The sequence below is a fragment of the Equus caballus genome, chromosome 16 (genome assembly GCF_041296265.1).
Source record: "Equus caballus isolate H_3958 breed thoroughbred chromosome 16, TB-T2T, whole genome shotgun sequence".
Lineage (NCBI taxonomy): Eukaryota > Metazoa > Chordata > Mammalia > Perissodactyla > Equidae > Equus > Equus caballus.
The window spans coordinates 14,961,706-14,983,745 of record NC_091699.1 but is presented as its reverse complement, the minus strand read 5'-3'; the positions used below and the strand labels follow the sequence as shown (position 1 = coordinate 14,983,745).

At 51.8% G+C, this 22,040-nt stretch overlaps 1 protein-coding gene across 1 annotated transcript in view; it reads right to left on the bottom strand.

The window, feature by feature from the left end:
* Nucleotides 1–22,040, bottom strand: part of FGD5 (FYVE, RhoGEF and PH domain containing 5) — a 110,677-nt gene that overhangs the window by 50,113 nt on the left and 38,524 nt on the right. Inside the window, exon 3 of the mRNA XM_023619913.2 lies at nt 13,772–13,904. Within this exon, the coding sequence (XP_023475681.2) occupies nt 13,772–13,904 (133 nt within the window). The remainder of the gene's footprint in view (nt 1–13,771; nt 13,905–22,040) is intronic.

The window sequence follows — 22,040 nt, the reverse complement described above, 5'->3', positions numbered from 1 at the left end:
GCCTGGCACACAGGAAGCCCTAGAGAAGGCACAGCTATCATCATCCTTGTTATTCAAGTGGTGCCAGGAATGGAACCAAGTGCCCAGGGGTGGAAGGAGAACAAAAAACAGTTGATAGTGTCAGGTAGAGGAAAGGCCTGATGAACGTGGGATGAAGGGTGAGCCACTCCTCTGACAACAGCAGCTGAGGCAGCGGAAAGCAAACAGACCCTGGAATCAAGCACATCCAACTTCAAATCCTGTCTCCACTGCTGTCTAATTGTATGATGTTGGCAACCCATTACCTCCGAGCCTGTGTTCTCTCCTGCAATACGGTGGAGAACAATCCCTGGTCTCCCACAGTGGTCTTCTGGACGACGCATTCCTGACTCAGGGCCTTCGCACTTGCTGTTCCCTCTGCTTGTGATGCTCTCCCCCAGATCTCCTCATTCTTTCTTTCTGACTTTTTCAGGTCTCTACTCCAAAGCCACATCCTCGGAGTGGCCATCTGTGACCACTTGACCTTAACCACACCCAGAGTCATTTTCTACCCCAGGTTTCTGAACCTTGGCACCACTGACATTTGGGGCCAGACGGCTTTAGTCACAGGGGCTGTCCTATGTGTTGTAGGACTGTTAACTGCACCCATGGCTTTTACCCTTGGATGACAGGAGCAGCGCCCACCCCTAGTTGTGACACCCCAAAAGATCTCCAGACATTGCCAAATGTCCTCTAGGGGCAAAATCTCACCCCTGGATAAGAACTACTGCGCCAATGCTTTATCTTCTGAACTTTTCTTTCCAGCGGTCGCACTACCTAACAGAATACTTGCACAGAGGAGATGTTCAATAAACATCTGAACAAACTAATGAAATGAGACACAGTGCCTGACCAAAGTAGGTACTCAATAAATGAATTCCCTTCCCTAGCTGGTCTGTCCCTAATAGTCTGTTGGCTAAGAAGCACAGTGTTTTTGGAGATTTCAGTCTCTCTGAGGCCACCCTAACAGGGCAGAACTTGGGCCCACGGTCAGTCTCCCCACTGTGTCTCACTGCCCCCTCTTTGGTGGGCTGTCACAGCATCCACCAGGCAGGAGGGAAAATTTTGAGGCCCGCGGAGGCCTCCAGTCCCACCTGGCCTCCTGCCCTCCCATCCGCCTTCTGCACCTGCAGGGCCAGCGTGGGGCTCTGTGGACACGAGCAGCCCACACTCCCCAAGCAGGGCTCCTGCAGAGCCCCACTCGTGACCAGGATTGGGAAGAAAACCCCCACAATGGAAAATGTAATCTGCTAGGACAGGCCTCAACAGCTAAGCAAAGGCTGCGCTCAGGCTTCCACGAGGAGAATTACTGCGCAGAGAAAGGACAACAGTCAGGAGATCTGAAGCTCAGCTTCTTCCCTTATAAAATGCGGACAAGAGGCAAGATGGCCTCAGTCTTCAGGGCCTGTGATGCGGTTCTTGCTTGTCACCCAGCACGATGCTGAGAGCCCTGGGTGACACTCTGGGGTCAGGGCCTGGCTTCCAATCCTGGGCTCCGCTCCTGCCTATAGCTGTACCCTTGGGAAATTACTTTTCTTCTGAGCCCCATCTGTAAAACATGGGTAATGATAACAATAATAATACCTACTTAATAATCTAACAGCTAGCATTTATTGAACACTTGTTTGTGCTAAGTCTGGCTCTGAGCTTTCTACACGTATTAGCTCACTGAACCCTCCCGACAACCTATGAGGTAGGTACTACTACTATCATCTCCAGTTTGCAGATGAGGAAACTGAGGCACAAGTCAGTCCTACCCTTTGCCAAAAGTCACTGCTACTAAGTGGCAGAGCCAAGACTCAAATCCAGGTCGTGTGGCTCCAACACCCAGGCACTCAGCAGTGTGCCTGGCACCCAGCTGTACTCAGCAGAGGGCATCTCTGCTCATTATACACAGTGGGGAAGCACCTGTTCTCCACCTGCGCTGCAAAGCTGGCAGCAGCGGGCCACACCCCAGGACGGCCGGGCTCGTCCTCTGGCCTCAGCTCTTCCTGATTCTGGCCCTCGGAGCAGAGGCTACAGAGGAAAGAGAACTATCAGCAAGTCAGGACGCCCGGGTCCACATCCCAGCCAGGCCACACGCACTATGTGGCCGTGCGCAAGCCCCTCTCAGATGCCTCAGTTTCCTCAGGTGGAAGACGGGGTCAGTATTCCCACCTTGCAAGGATGAGCTGATGAGATGATGGAGGGGAGTGGTCACGCCCCGCCCAAATTTTGGAGTTGTCGTCATTACCACTGTTTACAATCTCAAAGCTGTCGGGGACAGAGGTCTGGGTGGGGTCGGGGCACGAGCCACTCTGCACGTCCCTCCCAGACACTCTTACCAGACGGCAGACTCTGGGTGGGACACACGGGCCGTCCTGCTTCAGGGACTGCACCGATGATGGATGTGTCTTCACCAGCCCGACACGGAGGCCTGGCAGGCCATGTGCCCGAGGCTCTCCTCAGGAGCTGCTTCTGGGCGTTGCCCAATGGGGCCATTGAGTATGGATGTTTGTTTAACCAGGAAATGAACTCTGAGGTTGACGGCAGTGTCCAGAGACAGACTTCTGGGAACAGGGTTCCTCCCAGGAGTGTGGGGGCTGGGGTGCCGGGGCCAGGCTATCGCACTTCTCAGGCTGATGCTGTTGGTGTTACATCAGGAGGCCTTGGCCCCTCTGCCTGAGGCCGAAGCAGCTTATCGCCTCTGTTCCCTGGGGCCACCCAGTCTCCACTTCCTCCCCAGGCCCCAGGCAAACTAGCCATTCTGGGCTCTTCTGGGCCAGGGCAGGTCACAGGGACAGCCCTCCTGTGGAGACCGTGGTGAACAGTCACAGGCAGAGCTGGGAGACCTGGGCCTCTGTCTCTGAGCCTCAGTTGCTCCAGCTGTAAAGGGGAGTCCTCAGCCTCCTCCTAGAGCGGCCGTTGCCCAGGTGTGGGCCCAGAGCTCTGGGTCCCGCCTCCCTTTCCAACTACACATGTGTGTGAGCCTGGATTTTCACTGAAGTCCAGCAAAACCACTGTCCAACAGACGCAGTGCAGACGCAGCGGGGGGAGCCCAGCCATCTTCCCTGAGGCCACACATCAACAACATTGGAAAAGCGTCAAACCAGCGTCACTCTCCTCAATACATTTTTTTGAAAACAGCTATTTTTCATAAAAAATGCTACTTATGTTAACATGTAATGGGTCTATTACTGGTATTTTTAAAAGAATTAAAAGAGAAATGTTTTAAAATGTTCTCAGCGTCACTTCCTCATGTGGTAAATACTGATAGATATACCTCATAGAAACGAAAACTCCATCATTTTTAAGAGGGTAGAGGGGTCTGAGACCAAAAGGTTTGAGAACCACTGTTTTAGAGGCTGTCACAAAGATCATACGGAATTGTGGATGGAAAAGCTCTTCACTCTCAGTGAAAGCTATAGAAGAGTGAGGCATCACTGTCACTGAATAATAATAGTAATAAAAGCAATAATAATAATTAGTAGTAGTAAAGCTCCCATTCCGTCACCTCTCCCTGCTTACGGCCTCCTGGGTTGGCACCTGCTCTGCCTTTAAACAGCCCCTCTTTCTTTTCACCCTCTTCTCTGCCGGCTCCTGGCCAAGCCCCATGTCCTGATGTCTTGGTGTCTGGCTCAGTTTCCCCTCCCCAGTTCACACCTGCTCCCCCCACCCGTGGTCACCTGGACACTTGACTCTCCATGCTGTAACCCTCAGCCCTTCGCCTCCTTGAGCCCTCTTTCTCAGAGGACTTTCTCCAACATCCACATGCACTCCACCCACCCTGGGCCTTGTCCACGCTCAGAACTCCCCTGCCTCTGAAGTGGTAAGCTTTCTGGTCCCCATCTTGGACCTAAGCCCCCCGGTGTCCCTCCCCCGTCAGCTGAACTTGCTCCAGCTCATCGAGAGCTCCAGTCTTTCACCGGCTCCAATCCATCCTAGGTCTTGGTGGTCACCTTCCGCTGTCACTTGCAGCCCCGAGGGGCTCCTGTGGCTCCCTGGCACTTACAGAGAACTTGTCACCCAGCATGATGGTGACAGCCTGCACTCTGGGGTCAGAGAACCTGGGTTCAAATCCTGGGCTCCACCCCTTCCTATACCTGAGCCCTTGGACAAGTTACTTCTCTTCTCCGAGCCCCATCTGTAAAACAGAGAGAATAATAATACCTACTTAATAATATAACAGTGAGCATTTATTCAACACTTGTTTGTGAAAAGTCTGGCTCTGAGCTTTCTACACATATTACCTCACTGAACCCTCCCAACAACCTATGAGGTAGGTACTATTATAATTATCTCCATTTTACAGATGAGGAAACTGAGGCACAAATAAGTCCTACCCCTTGCCTGTAACTCAGCCTGAAGACCCTTTCGAGGCACCTCTCCTGCATTCCTCCATGCCTCATGGAACTCAGTTTTACTCAAGTTCACCTTGTTTTTTCCCTACTTTCAGGCCTTTTGGGCTCATGCAGGTAGGTCCCTGTGCCCAGAATTTCCCTATAATCTCGGTAAGTGTCTCTAAGTCACAGGCTAAACCTGGGGTGGGGCAAAGGGCCAGGGCAGGCACCCCAATGCTCCATATCTGTTAGCCTCCTCAGCCGCACAGCCCATTGGGGAAAATGTAAATCGCATCCGGAAAGAAGGAAGGGGCTGCCTTCCGCGGCTGTTCCAAGCCCTGGGGAAATATTCCTCATGAGTCTTCACTGTTCTGAGGGCCCCGAGGAGGGGACTTGCGGAGTGTTCCAAAGTCGCATCTGGAGAAAGGAGGTGCCCGGGAAGCCAGGCTCACAGGCGGCACCAGATCCAGGAGTGCGCCGGCCGCGACGTTCCTCCGGGCACCACTGTTATGGACATCCTCCTTCCCCTTGGAACTCACATTGGGATTTCCAGCACAGCCTTACCAGTCACTGGAAAATACAGAGACAGGGGCTCAGGGAGAGACAGCTCATTTTCATCCCAGCTACCACCTGTGTTCCCACAGGGAGTGGAGAAGGGATGAGGCCACGCCCGCTAGGACAAGGAGGGAAGAGGGTGGGACCAAACAGAGGTGCCCCCCGGCTCCCCCAGGACCAGGTGGTTGGCTCCCAGTTCACGCTGACGCCTTGTCTTATTCTAGTTTCTGAAGATAGGCTGGTGTGAGTCTGGGTTTGCCCCAGATAGTCTAAAAAACGTTTAATTTTGGAAGAATCTTTGGTTTGTAAAACATTCGTAGAAGCAGCATGTATCCTGGAATGCCCCGAATGAGGCCTCAGGAAACCTGATGTCTACTCCCGACTTTGCCTCCAACCTGCTGAATAACCCCCAGCCTTGGTTTCCTTTCCTCTGAGACACCGTCTCTTGCATAACCGAGACTTTACACCTATTCAACAGCAGCTCCACATCTCCCTCTCCCGCCAGGCCCTGCCAACCACCGTCCTGCTCTCTGCTTCTAGGAGTTCGACTGTCTTGTTTTAGATTCCTCATCTAAGTGGAATTAGGCAGTATTTCTTCTTCTCAGACTGACCAACTCCACTCAGCACAACGTCATCCAGGTTCATCCATGTTGTTGCATGTGACAGGATTTCCTTCCTTTTTAAGGCTGAATAATATTCCATTGTATGTACAGACCACATTTTGTTTATCCATTCATCCTTCCATGGACATTAAGAGGGTGGATCTCATGTTAATTGTTCTTAAAAACAGTGATCTCTAAATGCCCCGGTCAGTTCTCTCCTCTCCTAGAGTCCTAAGAGAGTGGTTGTGACTGTGACTGGCAAGCTCTCACTGTTGGACGGCAGGAAAAGGCCAGTACATGGCTCACGTGAGACACGGTCTTCCTGTCCTCACTATCTCATGTTAGTTGGGGAAAGGACCAGCCATGACCTCAGGAACCCAGGCAATGGTTGGATTCCAAGCCTCATGCTGTCCATTTCTGCCTCCTGTGTATCCTCCTTCTCCTTTCTACCTGACTACATCTACTCTCCTTCAAAGAGCACTCAGGCCTCACCTCCTGCAAGCCTCCCTGATTGCCCTGACTCTTAAGACTTGAGATTCTGCCACTGCTCAGGGTTTAGCTCAGACAGCTGGGCACACTAGGGTTGCCCTACACTGTTCCATCTCAGAGGCCGTTTTTATTGGTTTTTAAATCGCGTGATACAACATTCAGAAAATTGCATAAAACATAAGTGTACAGTTTAAAGAGTATCATGTGAGTAGCTTTTCCAACTTGACTATAAGTTCCCCTTGGTCCGGGACCCCACTAGCTTCTTTTCTGGCATCCCCAGAGCTGAGGGCACTGTGGGTGCTCAAAATAGACTGGAAGGCTGAGATACACAGACCAGGGTTCAAACTTCAATGAGCATAAGAATCTCTGGGGATCTTGAGAACATGGGGATCCTGATTCGGTGAGTTTGGGGTGGGACCTGGGGTGCTGCTGGGCCACATGTCAAACTCTGAATAGCAGAACCATAGACTCAGGACAGAGAGTGACCACCAAGAAGTCAGGAAGGAGAAAGCAAGGGTCAGTGTGACCTTGGGGCCTAAATCCCAAATTGCAGCCAGGGGCACGTCTGAGACTCAGCAGAGAGGAAAATCAGCCATGGAACCAGCTCTCACCGGACCAGGGGGTCCTAACTGTCCTCATACCCAGGCCGCTGGCTTCTGACAGCCCCAAGCCCCTCCAGGACCCTGAACGAGGGGTGTGAGACATGTGGGTGCCCAGGACGCCCCCTGGACCTCTGAGCCCCTATTCTCTCCTATCCCCCTGGGTTCTGAGGTCTGTATCCTCCAGGCCCTCTGCTCATGCTGCCCTGAAACAGGGCTATGATGAACTCTGCCTGGTCACCGGGGAGCTGGCGAGAAGCAAGTTTGGCTCCCAGCTCTGCCTCTCGTTGTGCAAAGAAAATTATACAGGACCAAACAAAGGTTTTCATTTCATTAAACTGTTGTACATTTAAGTTTGTTTTCCTTTCTTAAATACAGAAACTGGTCTAACGTATTTACTTATTTATCAGTTTATTCGGAGATATTTACTGAATACAATCTGATGTGTCGGGTAGCAGGACGCAACTGTGAAGGGGATAAGCGTGGTCCCTGCCCACCTGGAGCTATTCTGACAAGAAAAGGCAACCAATATGCAAATATGCAGGCAAACAAAGAGCAAACCACAGCTGGAGATGAGCATGAGGCAGGAAATCAACAGGAACTCTGCAACCCAGCACTGCAGGGTGAGCAGGGGAGGCCTCTTGGAGGAGGTGACATCTAATTGAGACCTGTAGCCAGCTGTGCAAACAGCAGGAAGAGTGTTTCAGATGGAGGAAACTGCAAGTGCAAACGCGCTGGGGCATTTAAAGTGCAGACAGAGCTCATTTTTGGATCCTTCGTGGTGCCTGGCCAAAGGCCTAGGTGGCTATTAAACTTCATATGATCCACGATTAAGACACGGCGATAGAAAATGAAATGCCAGGGTTCCAAATCTTTCAGATCTGGTGCCAACAACCAGAATGGCAGACACAAGAGGAGAAGCAGTCCGGGGGCGCTGGGAAGACGCCGAGTTCAGCTAGGGATGTGTTGAGTCTGAGGTGTCTGTGATGTTCCCAAGAAGGGCCCACAAGGGCAGCTGGCAGCTGGAGCGAGTGTGGGGCTGCAGCTTCTGGGGTTGGGGGAGGGCGGGTCAGAAGGTCAGCTCTGGGAATGTCACCTGAGAACAGCTGGCTCCTGGCCTGGCATGGGCTGCCTGAGCAAAGGACAGGAATGAGAGGCAGGGCTGGAGGAGCTTGGGCCTTGGGAATAAATGCCTCATGTGGAGGTGTAGGCAGAGTGGGATGGTTGGAGAAGCAGGGAGAGAACCAGCAGAGGACGGAACCAGCGAAGTCCAGGGCAGGGGGAGCTCCTGAGGTGAGGAGACCACCAGAGCTGAGGCGGACGGCATGGAGAGGGCCTGGCTCGAGTAGGTCGTGCAGAGTGAGTGACAGCAGTGAGGGAGGCAGAAGAGTGGGGAAAACCTGAACACGGCCGCAGGCTGAGGGAGGTCCCACAGAGGCCCTCCTGCCCATCTCCCCTTTGCTCCAGCCAAGCTGACCGTCTAGTCTTGCAGTTCTCGAAGCTCGAAGCTCGCCCCCCCTCCCGCCTCTGCGCTGCTATCTCTGCCGGGAACGCTCTGTCCCCAGACCTTCCCACGTCTTGTTCCCTCACACTGTTCAGCAACCTGCTCAAGGGTTTCCTCCTCAGCAGAAAGGCCTTCCTGAGAAATTAGAACCCTGGTGCACTGTTGGTGGGGCTGTTAAATGGCTCAGCCACTGTGGAAAATGGTATGGTGGTTCCTCAAACGATTAAAAATAGAACTACCAAAAGATCTAGCAATTCCACTCCCAGATAGACACCCCAAAAGTGAAAGCAGCGTCTTGAAGAGAGATCTGTACACCCACGCTCACAGCAGCATGACTCACAAAAGGAGGCGGAAACAACCCAAGTGTCCATCACTGCACGAACGGGTAAACAAAATGTGGCCTATCCACACAATGGAGCATCACTCAGCCTTAAAAAGGAAGGAAATCCTGACGCCTGCTACAACATGCATGAACCTTGAGAACACTATGCTAAGTGAAATAAGCCAATCAAATAAAGACAAATGCTGTCTGATTCCACTCATCTGAGGTCCTTAGCGTAGTCAAAGTCACAGAGACAGAAAGTAGAATGGTGGGTGCCAGGGGGGCTGGGGGAAGAGGAATGAGGAGCTGTGTTTTATGGGGACAGAGTTTCAGTTTGGGAAGATTAAAGAGTTCTGGAGACGGATGGTGGTGACGGCTGCAACAACGTGAACAGACTAATGCCGCTGGCTGTACACTTAAAAATGATTAAGATTGTGGATTTTATGTTACATGTATTTTAACATAATTTTTACAAACTGGAAAAAAAAAAAGGCTTTCTCTAGCCTCACTGTCCATTTCCCCCGCCCCGCCCCCCGGTGCTCTGTCCACCACAACCATGGTCTTTTGGGTTTGTTCATGGTTTACGGCACTTTCAGCACCTAAGCCCCCTTAGGAGTTTCCTGGCTGACAGTTCAGCTCCTCCTCTGGAAGGTGAACTCCACCAGGGCGGGGGGCGCCTGGTCCAATCTGCGGCTGCTGTACCTTCAGCCCCTAGAAGGGTGTCTGGCACACAGTAGGAGTGAGTAAGTCCTTAGCAAATAAATGAATGTCTGTTGAAGAAGAGGAGGGGACGGAGGGAAACTGAGGTAGAGAGGAGATGCAGACGGGAGGGAGTTCATGTTCACCAGGAGACAAGGTTGTTTTCTGGGAAGGAAAACAGGGTGCAGCCTGAGGAAGCTGATGCTGGTTGACAGTGACCTCCCTGGGGCCCGGAGAAGTGAGCATGTGCGGAGGGCCGATGTGCAGGGCTGCACCAGAGGGTCCAGAGAAAGCACAGGGTGACATTTAACCCAGGCTGGGGATGTGCCCAGGGGAAATAACCAGGGTTCCAGTGGACCCTTTAACCTAGGCAGAGGCCACAGGCACGAGGCCTGGGAGCATGAGGTCAGCAAGGAAGCCCAGGCCAGGCCGAGTGACCTTGGGTGCAGCCAGGGAGGAGATGACCTACACGGCGGGGGCTAGGGAGGGCGTGATGGCAGATGGGTCTGCTCCAGAGGACAGGGCAAACTTCTGCCTGGGCTCAGGGCTGGACCTGTCAGGGAAATGTGGTGACAACGGGACTCAGGTGAGGGAGGAAGGAGCCGGGGGGGGGGGGGGGGGGGGCGCCACCTCCTGGGCTGGTCTTGGGGGAGCTGGTATTTAGCTTGAAAAGACCCCATTAGTCTGAAAAGTGGGCTCATTGTCTGGGAGGAGCGACCGGCCAGCCAGCCTTTGAATGTCTTCTTTCATAGCCAGATCTATTTTTAAGTTCTCACTTTTCCTTTTTGCCCCCTCTTGCCTTCAACCCATACCCTTTGTATGTCCATGAGTGGGAGAGAGGGAGAGGTCAGACATGTGGGTGGACCAGCTGGGCTCAGCTTCCTGTCTTGCTCCAAAACTCTCCCCTCCTGACTCGGTCACCCCAAAACATCTGGGAAGGGCGGGGCTCACCACCTTTTATTCACTTAACATAAACCATATCAACTGTGTGAAGGCAGGGCTCCTCACCACACCCCCAGACAAGCCCCCTGAGGCCCCACGGAGGCGCTTCCACTGACCACACACCCTCTCTAGGCCGCTCCTTTGAGATGGCTGGAGACGGGAGATCCAGCCCCCACTCCCCCGATGTGACGGAAGCACAGAGAGGAGACTTTGCCTTTTGGAGAAACAGAATTTTCAGAGCCAGTGGAAGACAAAAGAATAAGAAGTAAATGCTCCTTCTCCCCACTTCCTGCCCCGCCAAAACTCCCACGGCAGAAAGGAGCCGGGAAAGATTGCTCATCTGGAAGTCTCCCCTCCCATCTGCACTGAGGCCCAGGGACGGGCAGCCCCTCACCCCAAGGGCTGCCAGGGGGCGTTGCTGGAACACCTCCCGGGGTCACCTCAGCAGCAGGTACAGAAGACTGACAACATGCTTGCTCTCTGATCCACCGACCCCCTGCTGGGATCCGCCCTGGAGGAGAAGGCATAGAAGGCACCGTGTGAGCAAGTGCCCCGCAATGCTGTCGGCAGAGCACAAACCCAGAATCACTGTAAATGTCCCTCAGCAGGGGGATGGCAAAATGAACTCAGCATATCCACAAACTGGAACACTGCGTGACAGAAAAAAAGTGAATTTAGAGTTCTAGGTGCCAAGATGGGAAAATCTCTAAGATACTAGTGAATGAAAGCAACTAAGTTATCTCACAGTTTCTATTTTATAGAAGAATAACTCCACCAACAATACCATCCATTTTCACTCATAATGAATGACGTATGTAGGCGAATACAGGGAGAAAGTTCTGGAAGGATACACACTATAATGCGTACTCCAGCCACCTCGTGAGGGCACAGGGACTGGGAAGGAGGACCCCAGGGGACTGTGACCCTCATCTGTCACAATTTATACTTTACGAGGAGAATCTAGAAGAGCACGCATTGTGAGACGAAAACTTAATTCAGCTTTGGTGCATCATGAACGCTCATACAGGAGGATGAGGGCAGAAGGCAGGGACGCTCAGTCCCGTGGGGCAGGTGGGAAGGCGAGGCTGCTGAGAGGGAATGAACCCGCCGTGAGGAGTCTAGACCTCCGTGCTCTCAGAATGACAGGATGCTCCTGTCTCCGACCCGGCGCCCTGTGTGGACCCTGACCCCAGCTGACACTGAAGGGGGGCCCCTGTCCCAGGCAGGAGCTGCCTCAGTTCCATGACCTTGGCATTATTACTGAGTCCTGCTTGACCTTGGGCAGGCTGCTTCCCTGTCCGGGACCACGGTCCCACCCAAAAGCTCTGACCTTTGTGTGTTCTTTCACTGTATGTCAGGCATTATTCTAAGTCTCCTTAGATTTATTTACTTTCATAACTAATCTGAAGCAGGTACTATTATTGTTTTCCTGATTATACAGACAGGGAAACTGGGGAACAGAGTGGTTAAGAAATTGCCCATTTCCTAGTCACTTAACTAGTAAGCGGCAAAGCTGGGTTTGAACCTCTCATTCCCTATGCTATCCGGCCTCCTGCAAGCTCCTTATTCCTGGGGGTGTCCAAGCAGTGGCCTGGAGACAGAACACTGGGAAGCTGACCCCGATGACCACCAATGTCCGGGGCCCTAGGACTACAAGTCTTCACAATGGTTCTGAGCAGGCCAGACTCTCTCTTGTCCCATGCCCCCTCTGATCCCAGACTCAGAAACAACAGAGAGTTATTATGCCCCTACTGTGTTGGGCTGGCACTCTTGCATCAGTGTCCTCATTCAACCCTCCCACAGCCCAGCAGTTGCTATTAATGCTCCCATTTTAGAGATGGGGAAGCTGAGGTCCCATGATGGGAAGTGACGGGCCACTGGTGACACGGGTAGAGGAGATTCAGGTGGTTCCAGAGGAAGGTTTAACAGAGAACTCATTGGTTGTGGTGAAAGCATCACGGGGTGGGGGACCCTGAGGTATAGAAAGTTGCACAAGGGAGGCCCCACTGCTCTGTCAGCCCTTCACCTCCTCTGGGCCTGGACCCAGACATGATCCTCAGTTTCAGAATGGGGACCAAATCCCTGATGATAACTCTCCCTTTCTGCTCCCAGGTTCCATGACCCCAGTGATGCCCAGAAAAGCCAAAGCCATTTCTAAACAGGCACCACTAACTCAACAGTTCCCTCCTGGGGAAGGGAGGGTGGAGGGCCAAGAGGAGGCCACCAGCACTACAGTGAAACACACATACACTGGGCCTGCAGCCACTTCCATCAGCAGCAGTGTGGCCTTGCACAAGTTACTTAACCTCTCTGAACCTCTGTGTCCTTGACTGCAAAACAGGGATGATGGCACTGAAGTCAGTGTAAGGAGGAAAAGAGATGACAAAGCTGGGAGCATTTAGTGCCAGCAGAGAACTCACTCTATCTAAAGACGGAGGAGCAGGGACAGGAGGGAAGAGGAAGGGGTGAGGAGAGGTGAAGCGGCAGCTAGAGGGAGAAGGAGAAGAGAAGCCAGGTGCCGGGTGGGTCAGCCCCGTCAGCGCCCCCAGAGCCACGGGTGGGTAACTGCGGAAAACACTGTGCAGAGAGACAAATGAATTTTTAAAGGGTATGAAAACACCACGAAAGAAGGACCATTTATAAAAGGCTTGGTAAGTGTTGGGCACTTCTGCTGAGTGCTTCCACACGAAGAGCCTCGAACCACTGTGACACAGCGCACCCAGGCTCGGAAGAGAGGATGACAAGGGCGGGACGGACACAGGACAAGGACAAGGCGCCTGAAGGGGGTGTGTCAGGTAGGAGGCATGGCTCCACGGCCTGTGCAGCTGATCCTGGGCAGACAGAAGCGGACCCGGGAGACGCGGTGGGGGCATCTCAAGCTGGTCTCAGCCGTCCCAGCCTGTTCCCTCTGCTGCAGTGGTGCCCCTGGGGTGGCAATTCCTGGCCCCCATCACCTCATGATATTTCCTGGGTGACACCAAATAACAGCCATGTGACCCTGGGCAAGTTCTTCACCTCTAACTGTTCCTGCAACTGTGAAACATGGGGAACAATTCGCAGCTCCGAGAAGCCGCATGTGGGAGTACTGAGGTCATGTCGGCGAATGGAAGTGAAGCGCTGGTTCACCGAGAGTGCCCACCAGCCAGCGTGTGGAATTACCACCAGGAAGAAGGCCTGGGTCTCCAGTGGCCACCCACCTCCAGACACGTAACGGCCTTCCCTCCGCCCCAACCCCTCACAGCGGCGCTGCAGGGTATGAGGAAACCAAGTTTCACTCCAAGACTGTTTTCGTTTAACAAAACTCACTCACACCCCTTAACTCATCTCACTCTCATGATTCCTACTTCACAGAGGAGGAAACTGAGGCCCAGCGGCCCGAGATCATTAGAATCCAGATCTGTCTGGACTCAAATCAGACAGCTCTCTTCCACTTCATCCCCAAAGGCTCTGGGAAGCCGCAGATGTCCTCAGACCCAAGGGACATCAGCAGGAGCAGCCACCCTTGCATCCCCAATGCAGGACCCATGTTGGCCGTGTGTCTCACAGCCACAGCCCCCGCTGCTCTGTGACTGAGCGTCTGCGTCCAGCTTGGGGCCAGACGTTTGCAAACAGGTCCTTCTGCACCGAGAGGGAATGGAGTGGATCCTCTACCGTCCTCTCTCCACTTTCACATCTCTGACCCCCACATCCCTCAGCCCCTTGCCTGGGATGGGGCACTCTACCTTGTGGGTGAGGCTGGGGTCTCTTGGAGCACTGTCCTCCTCCTCCGAGCTCCCCTGCTCCGCATCCGACGTGAGGTCCTCCTTGGGGGCCGCCGTTGAGATGGGACAGACCTTGTAGGGCTCTGTGTAGGCACTGGGGTCAGAGCAGAGGAGACAGAGGGTTAGAGTTTCCTGTTCAGCGAAGGCAAAGTGAACAGGCCAGGGGCCCTATTAATGCCACAAGCCATTAATGAGTACTCTGTGTGCAAAGCTCCGTGCCCTCCTTGGGGACCCAGAAATGCATGAGACCCAGGCACAAACCTCCCTATCTGCCCCCACTCTGGCCTCCTTTTAGCTCCTTGACCATGCCAAGCTCTTTGCTGCCTCAGTGCCTTTACACATGCTGTCTAAGACAGACTTATCTTCCTGCTAGATACAAGGCAGGCTGTGATACTGAAGGAAGGTACAAATAATTACTAGAGGGCAAGAGATGTTCAGTCTGATTGGTCTGGTAGTCTGGACTGGCCCGGTCAGGCAGCAGGGTTAGTCCTCAAAGTGGCCATGTCCTCCATGCCTGAAGAAGGGATGCAATGATATGGTAGACAGAGTCTGGCCCCTAGTCCCAGCCCTGCCATCAGCTACATCATGGAAAAGACACAATTCAGGGTATCAGTTTCCACCTAGGCTACCTGGGGATAATGATTCCTGTTGCATTTTCTTGGCAGATGCTGTGAGGTCAATGCTTAGAAAGGTGTGATAACAGTCTTATATCCATGTAACTATGACCATTATGCAGGCTCTGCCATTAACTAACTAAATAATTCATACATGCATTCAGCAAATACGTATTGACTGCCTGCTTTAGGCCAGGCACAGGGCTCGGCACTGGGTAAAACACTGGTGAATAAAGCAGATGTCATCCCTGTCCTCAGAAAGGGAACAACTAATATATGGTCATAAATCGTAATGAGTGAAGGAGGAGGAGGTGCTTTCACAAAGAATAACAAGGGGGAACTATGTAGATAGGTCAGGGAGGGCTTCTCGGCGGCTGAGACTGGAAGGAGGAGGAGGAGTCTTGTGACGGCACAGGGAAGCACTCCAGGCAGAGCAGCAGCATGTGTAAAGGCACTGAGACAGCAAAGAGCTTGGTATGGGACATAAAGCAACCTGGAGCAGAAGCAGCTTCCTTTCTTCGACTTCTAAATCATCCCCACAGAGGAGGCTCTCGTCCAATCACAATAGCCTCTTGGTTCTGCTCCCTGCTCCCAGCCCACCCCTCTGCACAGCAGAATGACTGTTCTACAACAGAGATCGGGCCATGCCCCTCTTCTACTCAAAAACCTTCAACGGCTCCCTCACGCCCTTGGCAATGTGGTCCCGGACAACTGCTCACAAAACTTCTCTCATACTAAAAGTCCAGGCATCTGGCTTTATTAAATTCTTACCATATACTTATTCCCGCCCTCTGGGAATGCCAGGATGGGATGCTGGAATGATGGATGGATGGATGGATGGATGGACGGATGGGAGGAGAGAAGGGAGCATCCACTTGCTGGAGGTGCTCGGGCAACTCTAGCCCAGGCCTTATGCAGGCAGTGAGCCCTGCCCTTGCCTCTGGCCCCACTCCCCGCAGGTGGAAGCATGGCTGGGGTGGGGACATCAGGAGAGGAGAGACTGAGCCTTAGGCCACATCCGAACTAGGGATCCATCCTGGAGCTCCTTCTCAACTATTGTAGGAGCCAGAACTGTACATATCTATCTCCAGAGCACTTGGAGCCCAAGAAACAAGAGCAGGACAGGCATCCCCCGGTCCACACGGGGGCCCTGAGGCCAGGGACAAGGTGGCCGGTGATGGTGGGACCTGCTCCTCCCTGGGCTTCCCTGACATAATAAGTGTCTGTGGGGGGACTGTAGCTGTGCACTTTGTGTGCAGAGGCACAAACTGATCCTGACCCAGGCTGAACCTTGACCCTGAACCCTGTCCTGAGCCCCAGGCTGAATGGGTGATCCACTCTACGCTCCAAATGGCTATACTTCTGCTCAGACCTCTTTGCCTTTTCAAAAATTATTGTGTTGGTCTTTTCTTTCAAATGATGAGAGCAAACAACTTATTTTGCAACAAGCCATATACCACCGAGGTGTACAAAGGCATGCTAGAGTCTCCCCTCCCAGGACCACCCTAGACCTCCCTCTCTCCCCACACCACGCCTTAGGGGCCACCAGTTCCTGCCACTAAGGAGCTGTACCCAGTCTAATGGTCAGGAACACTACAGCTGCTCAGCGAGCTCAGAATCACATAGGGACATGGCTACGTGGACCGGTCTGTCTGAGTTCTAGCTCCCCTCCCTCCAGAGCCGCCTGCGTCAATTTACAGCCATGTGTCTGGCATGCAGGGAGAGGAGCCTGTCCTCCCTCCAGGAGGAACGGCCACCTCAGGCCCCAAAAGGAGCCCATTACCTCCGTCAGGATAACCAGTAATGGTGAGGGATGGAGCAGTTAACTGTGCCCCTGGACCACTCCTCCTTCTCATTAAGGAAAAGAAGGTATATGCCAGGCCTTTCCTAGAATGTGCTGCAAAGGAGGAAAGGATTCTCAGCCAAGCCTCCCACCGGGTGAAGGGTGTCACCATCCTCCCAGGCAGAAAGCCAGAAATCTGAGCATCTCCTTGCATAGCCAGCTGCTACTTAAGCATTAAACCCTTCTCCAATTTACCTATAAATATCTCCCGACTCCACTCACATCTCTATCAGAGTCTCAGTGGTCCAAGCCATACACTGCCTGGACGTCTGTAACAGCTGCATTCCTACTCTCTCCCCGTCCTGACTGCTCTCCAATCTGTTCTCCACCCAGCGGACAGAAGAATCTTCTCAAAACCCAACCTGATTTGTCACTCTCCTGCTTAAATTGTTCAGGAATATTCCAGTGCTGGTGGGATTCGGCCCCAACAGCTCAGCCATCCGGCAAGGCTCTGCTCCCCCTGGGGTGTGGGAAGGTGGGCATCCTCAGGTCCTGATGCTGCAGGAAGTCTCCCCAGCATCAGATGCTGCTGGGCATCATGGAACCAGGGGCTCTGCTTCAAGCCAAGCAGAGGGTTGGATCCACAGAGCAGAGCCATGGGTGACACTGGGGCGAGAGCTCACAGAAGCTAAACCCCCAAAGAGGGGAAACGGCTGGCCCAAGGTCATGTGGCAAATCTGGGCCAACACACAAGGCCTGAGAAAATGCCTTTCCCTACAAGTGATCTCACTTTAGAGGCATGAAAACAGAGGCCCAGTCGGGTTTCCTCAGAGCACGAACAAGGGAAGCTGGGTCTCAGGTTGCAAGAGCAAAAGGGGGCTTGGCTTTTGTTGTTGTGCTATTATTTTATTTTTGAGAGGCAATAAAGTGCACAGAATAGAGTTTACAGTCCTGAGTCAGACTGCCTGCGTTCAGATCTGGCTCAGCCATTTATTTAACTTCTCCAAGCTTCAGCAGTGCCTAACTCATGGAGCTGTTGGGAGGGCTCAACGAGTGAAATAATGCAAAATGCTTAGAACAGTGCCCAACACATCATAACTCGATAAATATTAGCTCTCTTCGTTACCAGCCCAGCCCTAGCTGCATACAGCTTGTCTATTCTTTACCTACTGTTGTCTTTAAGTCAACTCATTTTTAACATTTGCTACCTAGTATGGCCTCATCCTAAGGAATAACACCTGTGAAGTCACTGCGTATTCTTGTAACACTTTAAAATAAACCATATCATTATTAATCTATCACGTTTGACTCAAACGATCCTGCTCACCACTGGAGATGCCCAGACCTCCCAGAGATAAACCCAGTCACCTCTGATCCCCCAGCCATCTGTCCTCAACCCAGCCTCAGCTTCAGCCAGGAGCGGGGCCCATGCTCTTTGCATTCTACTTCTTTCTCTGTCTTCTGTTTTCTCGAAAGATCACTAAAATGGAAGTCAGGAGGCAAGAGTTCGGGTGCTCTGATGATATTTCTGGCTCATTTATTTCACTGTACTATTTAGGGACTGTGAACACAACGAATGGGGATAAATTACCATTAAAAATAAGCTTTCACAACATAAAAGAGCAAGTCTAATCCAGCGCCTTTGCAGATTCAATGAAAGCTGCAGTGACCGACCTTATCCTTACAGAAGTCATTAGTTAAATAAGTAAATCAAAATATTCTAAGACCACAAGCGTCAACAGAGCTGCCCCTACAGGCCCTTCACATTTGCTACCACGCTGATCTTCAAATACAGGGGAAGGAAACACCTCCGAGAAATGTTTTCTTAACAACTTCTGCCCAAATGCTCCGACAGGCCCTGGCAGAACTTGTGTTCCGGGTGAGTAACCACTTCTTCCCTTGGGAAAACAGACTGGGAACGCTTGCATACAACTCTTGCATCCATCTCCCCAGTCTGTCAACATAAACCTCTGAGATGGGTCCTTCGCACAGTATGGTCTAAGGATAGCTGCAAGGCTCTATATTTTTGGCTATCTGGTACCTGACTGTTTGGTTTTTCAGTCATTCAAAAACACCTATTAAGAGCCCTCTGTGTTCCAGACCCTGTCCTGTAGGTACTGGTAATCCAGCGGTAAGCAAATAGTCATTGTCTGTGTTCTATGGCCTCTCCAGTCAAAACAGTGATTATAATCATAACTAAGTGAGGTGATGTCTCCAGACAGCTTCTGTGAACATATCAATATAGTGCATATGAGAAAGCCATCTAACAAACCACCTACCCATCTGCATACTCTTCCATCCACTTCCCCATCCACCCAGCCTGCCCTCCCTCCCCCACTCCCTCCAGCCATCCAACCATTCATCTACCCATCTACCCATCCCCTCACCTATCCGTGCGTCCATTCATCCACCCATCCAGCCATCCTTCTATCTACCCACTCGGCCATCCAACCATCCAATCATCCATCTCTCACTTCCAGCCACCCATTTCCTCACTTATTTAGTCAACAAATATGGATCAGCACCTACTTCAAGGAGCCCGCACGTGGAAGAACCAGAGATGACTAAAGCACTCTCTGGCGTCAAGAAAGCACACTACAAAGTGCTGGTTAACTGGGTGGACTCCGAAGTCAGACTGCTTCGAATCCCAGCTCGACCACTTCAAGCAAGTTACTTAACCTTTCCACGCCTCAGTTTTTGACTTTTTATTTTTTTTAATCTGTAAATCAATGGTGATGAAACATGTCATGGAAAACAGGCAAAAGGGCCAGGCGGTCAGCCCCATAATTTAGCGACCAAGTGGTCTAGAACTTAGGCATCAGATAGAGGAGAGTCACTGTGTGACCTTAGGCCAGGCACCCAACCTCTCTGTTTCTTATCCATAAAGTGGGGATGACCATGTAGGTTCATTGTGAGAGTAAATGAGAACATGATGGTGAAAGCAGCCACTGCCTGGCACGCAGTAGGTCCTTTCTGGCCAGCCCAGAAGAGCCTGCAGAAGGGCCAAGTTCTAAACCCCCAGACTAGTCTCCATAGAGCTGTGTCCTCCCTCTGGGTCGCCTTGTGTTTTAAAGGGAACATAAATCATAGCTGCCCAGAGCTCGTTACCTTAAACGACCCTCCAAATGAGCACAGTCCTTTCCAGCAGCCTAGCATCGTAAAAGGACATGCACGTCCACGTGGGGGGATGAGCACTTTGTAACCCGGCACGGGGCTGTCCAACTCTGCCCATTAAATCCCATCCTATGTGACACTCACTGGGAGCCGTAACCCCGAGCACAGCCAAAATGGCCCAATAACTCATAAAAAAGGAACGCTTCCCCCACGGGGAATCTGTCAGCGGGCGCTGTGTCCCCGAACTCCATCCTCGCTGGTGCGGTATGTATGAAGGAGGCCAGATTGCAGATGTAACATCCTCTGGCCTCTGAGATAGGCGGGGGCCTTTCTGAAGCCTGCCAGCTCAGCGGGGAGGGGCAGGGGGCTTCAGGGCCGAGCTCTCAGAGAGCTGGAAAGTTTGAGATGGAGGAGGCAGGATGACGGACTCGGCGAAGATGACTATCCTAATTAGCGGAGCGGCTGGAAGAGCTTGCAAGCGGATGGAGGGGAGGGCTGGGTACAAAAGCAGGGATTTCCAAACCCTCAGACATCCAGTCCCGTCCCTCCCCACTCCCCATACCCCCAGCCCCCAGCCCCTTCAGAGTTCACCCAAAGGATCTCTCTGGGCCTTCCCCAGGTGGCACCTCTGCTCTGATACTCCTTGTCACTCAAAACTGACCCCTCCCATCTTCCCCCTCTGAAGGGGACGCTGAGGTTTCCACAGATACAGATATCATCTGCACGGTAACTGGGAACCTTCAATCTGATACAGCAGAAAGAGCCCAAGAGGACCGGGGTCAGAGACCCAGAAGTCCTGGATTCACTGCTAATGCAGTGCACGACCTGGGCTACGTGACCACCCTGGTGGGCCTCAGTTTCCGCATCTGTAAAATGGAGATGGAGAAACAAAACACCCAGAGTTGTGAAACCATGCGTGGAGAGCAGACTGCAGGCATCCTGTGGCCTGGGGGCCGAGCTCGGAGAGCAGCCGGCTGCCCAGAGCCTCCTCTTCTGGAGTGAGGCTCTGCTTCGTCCCCTCTTGGAGGGAACGCATCCTGCACCCAGGGTCAGCCAAGGGATAGGGCTTGTAATGGTTCCCAGAAACATGACTGAAGGAGCGGCTTCTCTAAAAACTCAATTTCCACTGCACTAAGTAAAAACAGAAGGACATCCTTGCTCTCTGACCTGGAACGTCCCCACCCCTCCTCTTAAAACACATTGTCAATGGCTTTACAGGGATTTGTTTTCTTGTTATATAACAGCTTTACTGAGATAAAATTCACACACCATAAAATTTACCCTTTTAAAGTGAGCAGTTCAGTGCTGTTTAGTACATCCACGGAGTTGTGCAATCATCATCACTATCTAACTTTAGAACATTGTCATCAACCCAAAAAGAAACTCCACACCTTTTAGCAGTCGAACACATTCTTCTCTCCCCCCAGTCTGTGACAGCTACTAATCTACTTTCTGTCTCTATAGATTTGCCTAATCTGGACATTTCATATAAACAGAATCATACAATATGTGGCCTTTTGTGTCTGGCTTCTTTCACTTAGCATAATGTTTCCAAGGTTCATCCACATGATAACATGTATCAGCACTTTGTTCCTTTTTACGGCCAAATAATATTCCACTGCATGGTTGTACCACGTTTTGTTTAACCATTCATCTGTTGATGAATATCTGGCTTGTTTCCAATTTTTCACTATCATCAACAAAGCTGCTGTGAACATTCGTGTGCAAGTCTTTGTGTGGACATGTGTCTTCATTTCTCTTGGGTGTACACCTAGGAACGGAGTTGCTGGGTTACAGGGTCACTATGATTAACCTTTTGAGGAACTGCCAGACTGTGTCCCACAGTGCTGCACCATTTTACACACACACCCCAGCAGTGTTGAGGGTTCCAATTTCTCTGCATCCTCATCAGCACTTATATTGTCTGTCTTTTTTATTTTAGCCATCCTATTGGGTTTGAGGTGGTTTTTATGGAGATTTCAAGGAATTCTGTTTTCCTTGATTCCACTTCAGCTTCCTCCCACCTCAAGCAAACACCAGCATCTTTCCTAGCCAAAGAGAAACATATTCCTAAGTGTGAAGGCTTTCTTTTCAGATAATCAATCAAAGTTCAGAGGTCGAGGGGAAAAATTATCATTAGAAGATCTGCAGAAGCCTCATAAAATGATAAACTAATATAAAGAGTTAATGTATCAGAAAAATCGTAAGCCACAGCCCCAAACCCACCAGTGCAGTGGTCCCTCGGGTTCTGCTTTGGGAGACAGTAACTGCCTTGTGCGACTTGGGGAACGATGCGGGCAGCAGAGTGATGCTGTTGTGGCCCTCAGCAGCAGCCGCATGCCGGCACATGGGCCTGGCCTTGCTCTGATCACTGACCCTAGAATTCTGCCCATGGGGACCAGAGAAGAGGATAATGATAACAGGCACAAGTCTCGAAATTCCAATCCCTGAGGTCAGGACCCAGCTGCCACTTGTCAGCCTGATGACCCTCGGTCAGTTGCTTAACCTCCTTGCCTCAGTTTCCTCATCTGTTTATGAGATGGGTTTATGAGATGATGTATAGGAACGAGGCAGATGGACCACTCAGCACAGTGCCTGGCAGTTTTATTTGCTACAATGAGTTTGACCTAAAGGCCAGGGCTGAATTGATCAGGCAGAGCTCCAAAAGGCCTTACAGACCTGGGTTCTAGTCCCACTTCTGCCAGCAGCTTGCTGTGTG